The sequence below is a fragment of the Sphaeroforma arctica genome (genome assembly GCF_001186125.1).
Source record: "Sphaeroforma arctica JP610 unplaced genomic scaffold supercont1.1470, whole genome shotgun sequence".
Taxonomy (NCBI): domain Eukaryota; class Ichthyosporea; order Ichthyophonida; genus Sphaeroforma; species Sphaeroforma arctica.
The window spans coordinates 6,625-12,922 of record NW_014039088.1 but is presented as its reverse complement, the minus strand read 5'-3'; the positions used below and the strand labels follow the sequence as shown (position 1 = coordinate 12,922).

The 6,298-nt window shown below is 37.9% G+C and overlaps 1 protein-coding gene across 1 annotated transcript; it reads right to left on the bottom strand.

The window, feature by feature from the left end:
- Positions 1-2,256: 2,256 nt before the first annotated feature.
- Positions 2,257-4,657, bottom strand: SARC_10980 (hypothetical protein). The gene is made up of 3 exons (XM_014294951.1): positions 4,058-4,657; positions 2,954-3,130; positions 2,257-2,802 (listed from the first exon to the last, which is right to left on the bottom strand). The coding sequence occupies exons 1-3, from the start codon at positions 4,613-4,615 to the stop codon at positions 2,635-2,637; spliced, it is 903 nt and encodes a 300-aa protein (XP_014150426.1). The 5' UTR covers positions 4,616-4,657; the 3' UTR covers positions 2,257-2,634.
- Between the last annotated feature and the right edge of the window lie 1,641 nt (positions 4,658-6,298).

The window sequence follows — 6,298 nt, the reverse complement described above, 5'->3', positions numbered from 1 at the left end:
AGAATTGACTTAGTATTGCTCTAGTACTGATCTAGTACTGATCTAATACTGATCTAGAATTACTTAGTATTGCTCTAGTACTGATCTAGAATTGATCTAATATTGGTCTAGTATGGATCTAATATTGATCTCGTATTGATCTTTTGTGTGCATACAAAAAGGAGACATTTACCGTACCTTCTCTTCCCAGCCTCTCAGATGGGTTACTTCGAACGTTGCGCAGTAAGTGATGGTGATGGTGTGGTCTTCAAATGAACCAATGTGAGTCACATTGTGTGCTTTGCATCCGCTGGCGATCCCAACTGGTGAATTCCAAGCCAATTACATGGTAAACAGATTAACTTAGGAGCTAGAATATATATATAGATATATTGTTTGATTTGTCTTTATACACACACATAATACAACCCCCTGCAGTTATTCCACAGAAGCACGTCTCAAATGCGAGATAAACGCTACGGCTTCATGATATCGAGTTAATGGAAATCTGCTATCTGGTATGAATTTTATTCTTCTGTAGATATACACGTGCATAATTACATAACAATACTGAGCACATGTGCGTGTACAATGTTATACGGCATACGAGAGTGCTAGTGACTCAGGGTCTAGTCTTTTTACAGGAGAGACACTGGATGGTGTATGTATACACACAGCCCGCCACTTGAATCGATTCCTTGCGTGTATGAGTGGGATTTATAAAATAACATGACACCAACGAGAACACTTGCATCTATCGAAATAGCTGGTTCGATATGCTCTTCAAACCTGGTTTATACTGAAGTCATATACTGGAATGTGATATTTTGTGTGTGCCTCTGCGTGGGTATGGTAGCCAAACTCCAGCACAATCTGTTGCAGAAATAGCCGGGGGAGAGGCAAAATTATTCACATAATTCATAATCACATTATCATAGAGAGAGAGAATGGAGGGGTGCATTGAGACGAAGGCACGGGCAATGATGATACTGAGGCAAGCATATGCTGTCAATACCTGCCAAGCAAGACCTTTAGCCGTATAAGGTAAACATATGCTGTCAATACCTGCCTAGCAAGACCTTTGGCCGTATAAGGTAAACATATGCTGTCAATACCTGCCTAGCAAGACGTTTGGCCGTACCATATAAGGTAAACATATGCTGTCAATACCTGCCTAGCAAGACCTTTGGCCGTATAACGTAAACATATGCTGTCAACACCTGCCTAGCAAGACCTTTGGCCGTATAAGAACACAAGTTTCACGAACAGACAAGCGTGGAGTGAACGCAATCGTCCTCAGATTACCTTCCAATGGCAAACGGCCATAGATTTATACATCTCCCTTGTGCACGGTCAAAGCTAGACAACGTACGCGATGCACAGACTATATTGATATACATGCACATACATCAATAGTTCCCCTACTTGTAGTCATACAAGATGCACAAAGTATACTCATACATGCACATACATCAATAGTTCCCCTACTTGTAGTTTTACAAGTATACACAAACTATATTCATACATGCACATGCATCAATAGTACCCCTACTTGTAGTCATACGATTATACACAAAGTTCAAAAGATATCAAAGCATATGAAGGTCTATACCTGAATAGTCCGGGCTCACGAACCAGTCGACTGATATGGTCGAGTATGCAATCGCTACCACATTAATAGCCACCAGCAGGAGCGTTGCCAAGGTGACTAACGTGATAGATGCCATGGAACACACACCCATTGTTTTTAGAAACTATTCAAGAGGAGATGCAATTTGCTTTCCAGACTGCCAGTTACTATAATATGTCGATATTCGGATATATTAATCTGATATAGGCTTCTACACCGCCATTAGATAGATTTCCATTATACGGATGTACATATTTGAAATTCCCAGGGGGCTATTTATCATAGCCTCTTGTTTTTATTAAAAGGAGGCTATGCGTTTATGCAATGATACTTAGTCCTAAAGATTTCATCTGCGTGTACTCCACCGTAAAAAACGCAATAAAAATTCCCGTTCAACGTTTATGGCAACGGTTCAAACTGCGGCTATGGCAAAACGTTTTTGTTTTTTTTAAAGAATATTGTTATCAAACAAAAACATCAAACCTCTCGAATCATCGCGGCTCGCCGAGAGAGAGCATTTCATCGACACCAGTACGTGTGCAAGAGCAGCCGCTTACAAACTTACGATTTCTGCTTTGTACTTGGGTTGGAAATGTCTGATACTTCTGTACTATAGTAGTAGGCAGATCTGTAGACGTGTTTGGAACGAGATATTCCTAGATAAAGCACTATGTTGTTAGAGATGGCCACTTGTAAATTAAACGTATATATATATATACGTACATACACACACACACATATATATATATGAACATAATTAAATAGATATAGATATAGATATATACTCATGCATACAACATACGTGTTTCGTTATCGGCCGATGGCCTTAAAAGTTCCTCGGTGGAAAACGCCACCTTTTCAACGTGTTTCTGTTGTAAATACACAGTGCAAGCGCATACTGCAGCATATCAAACAGCAGGATAAATTTCTAGAACGACGTATATCCAATTTATTAGCCGCATCCACTGCCATTTTATAATAGCATCAATACCATACTTCATAACAATGTGGACATGTTTAAAAAATTAGATGCGCTTGTTAATGAACTCAACAATTGATTCCAGCACCAGGTCAGAATCAGGGTCCTCGAAGACCTCGTGTAACATCTCGTCCCAGATCTTCAGTGTCTTGTCTTCACTACCGCAGCCTTCGTATACGGCTTTAGTTCCCTGGGGACTGCAGATGAGGTCTTTCTGTAAAATTAATATTTGAAGCAGCGGTATCCAATTATGAAAATAAAGGGTATATATATTAAGTGTACGTATGCATGTGTGTGTATAGTGAAATATATACATCTTTTTCAATTAACGCAATAGAAGGCTATCAAAATTACAAACCCCATACCTCGCCATGAGAGAAGTAAACAGGTGTCTTGAAACTGGCCATCTTTTTGGTGACAACGCCGATTCTGTCAAGGATGCTCCTGGCAGTTCTTGAACGAAGGCCTCCGTTGTATCTGAGTGTGTCGTTTTTGGCGTACTCCTCTACGTTAGGATTACGACTTAACTTTGCTAGGTCAATCTGCGACGGAAAATGAGAGGATGTGAAGCAAATGAGATGCAGCGAAGGATGTATATTGCATGTTGTCAATGAACGATTATACTTTAGCAGTCCAATATGTCGGTTGTAAACATCTCGCATATACATTCCAGAAAGCCTGATGTATATACTGTAGTCCATTACACGAATATACAATGCAATCAAAACATAATATTGTACATCGGCACCAACTACAAATATGTCCGGTTCAGCTAATAAACAAAAGTACCTACATCAATACGAATAGCTATATCAACTGCGACCAATATTTGACTTTAATTTGACTGTTGACACATTCTATATACATAACATATATATATGTAACTATATCTATATATACTGTATTCCATTACATGCCTATGCAATATGATAAAAAATAAATATTCCACAGCAACGCCCACCGCATATATGCGCCGTTCAGCTATTAATCACAAGCAACTACACTAATAAGAAAAGCTATCTCAACTGCAACAAATACCTGTATTCAGATTGACCGTTGATATATATCTATATACAATATATAAATATGTACATATGTGTGTAATTGAACATATATGATATATATAAACATTTAAAAATGTAAACAAACACACGCACACGCACACAGACACAGACACACATATATATATGTGTGTGCGCATGTGATTATGATGTACGTAAGTATGTAAGTAAGTAAGTAGGGATGTATGTATGTATGTATGTATTATACATATATATATATATATACATATACATATATATATATATATATATACATATACACACACCTTCATACATGCATCATACTCACATACGCACATACGTATATACACGCATGCACACACACACACACACACAGACATATATATATATATATATATATATACATACATATACATACATACATACATACATATATATAACACATACCGCATCAGGCAAGGCCATCTTTGGGGCAACTTTCGACAAAACTGTCGACAAGACATTCAAAGTCGGCGTCAACACCTTCGGGTCAATGAAGAACGCTCCTCCGTTGATAATGGCCATATCGTACAGGTCAGGGTTCTCACGTACAACCTCAAAGGTGATTAATCCACCCATACTGTGACCCAGAATTACAGTAGGAATCTTCGACCCGGCACTTTCTTTGGCGATAATCATCTCCGTAAACTGCTTGGCGTCGTTCACCAAGTTCTGGATATCGTGTGTGTAGGCGGTCGAGTGACCCTGAGATCGCCCATGTCCCTGTTGATCATACAAGGCACATCTAAACCCAGCCTTAGTAAGCGTAGGAATAAGCCTTTTCTGCCACTGAGGTGCACCACAATGTTCACCTAATCCGTGGATCAGTAACACATTAGCCTTGGCAACTTCGACAGCTTGGTGCACTTGGTAGTAGAGATACAGACCCTCGGCGTTCTTGAAGTATTCGGTCGTGTTCTCGTACTTGGGGTCTACGACGTTATCGGACGCGAACGGCCAAACCATTGTGTATATAGTATGTATATGTGAGTATGTACGTGAAGTGTGTGAATGTGATGGTATAGATCACATAGACCAGGGCTGATATAAATACATAAAAATGGCGACTACTTTTCTGTTTTTATCACCATGGGGACTGGGTCAAGGGAGGCCCAGGCCTCGGCAGCTGAGCTCTGAGCCGAGCGGCGGAGCATCGGGGGCCGGACAGGCCGGCAGCCTAACTCGGGCTTTATTTATTTTATTATTTAGGCGACCTCTGTTACTTTAGCCCGAAAATCTGATCCGCATTCCTGAGCAAATATTTTCCCTTAGAAAGATCCCTCGTAGGTTCATGCATATCAAAAGCAAAAATAATAGTCGTACATGCTTTTTATTATCATGATTTATAGTTTACAAAACGACAAATAGTTTTCGCATTTTTTTTGTAAATACATATTTTTTTCTTCTTCTTCAGAACTCAGAAGGCTATTCATATTTACGTTTTGATGAGTATAATTTGCCGAAATTATAGATCCAATGGGATTGTGAAGCTCGTATATTTTCATTGGCTGATTATTTTTAATTTCCTTTCGTATCACGTGATTTTTAGAAGGACCTGTAAAATAAAAGAGACCCCTTAATGGGGCTTTATAAGTATTTACTGATATTGTTTTCTTTATAAAATTAAATTTTCATATTCATCTCGTTTTTAAAAAACTCCCCCCAAATGTCGAGACCAAAAGGGCCGACTTGCAACTTAACTATTCGATATTGGTTGCAAATTAATTTCGCCTCTGCCATCTTCTACTAGATATCAATTTGAATATATTTAATATAAAACAAAAGCTAATTGTAATTGTTTTCTATCTGTGTTTACGACAAAATGCCCTAAAGTGGATGTCATAAAAACCGATACATGACAAAAACCCCAAGAAAAACCACAAGGTATATCTATCGGGTCAAATTTATGTCAAGCTGAAAATATCAACAAAAAAAAAGGGTATTTACATGGCCTTCTAAAAAGTCAATATTTATTGCATTGTTGAGCCGTGAATTCATGATAGCCTTCTTTGTACAATCTACATTTCAAATTTTTAATGTTTGATTTCAGAGAGGATATGTTTGTTGAACATTGTTCACAGTTCACAGTTTATAGAACTCACACACTTGACACATCATGATGAAAATCCTATGGACAGAGTCGTCTCGTCCTCAGTTTCAAATCCCACCTTGCGTCAACAAAAGTCGATTGTTACAGTTAAGTTTCTGTCCAGGAAATTTAGGTTCACTATTTATACCGAAATGTGACTGCACGACTGACCTAGCTATTCGCGTTAAAATTCGGCTCGAAAATAGCTCTGCGAGGGTATAGCCGGCTGATTCATACAGTTAGGATCGCATACATATGTAAGTGTCTCAATTCCTACAGATAAAATATAGGATCGCACACACACACCCCCACACACACACACATATATATATATATATCTTTATATCTATATAAACATATATATTTGCATATTTACATTTATAAATATATACAAATATACATAAATACATAAATACACGTATACATGTACACATGTGTATTTGTATATATGTATAAATGTATATTTTTATGTACGTATGTATATATGTATGTGTGTGCGTGTACGTATACGTATATGAACATGTATATAGTTATATGTGTATGTATATGTATTCGTATAC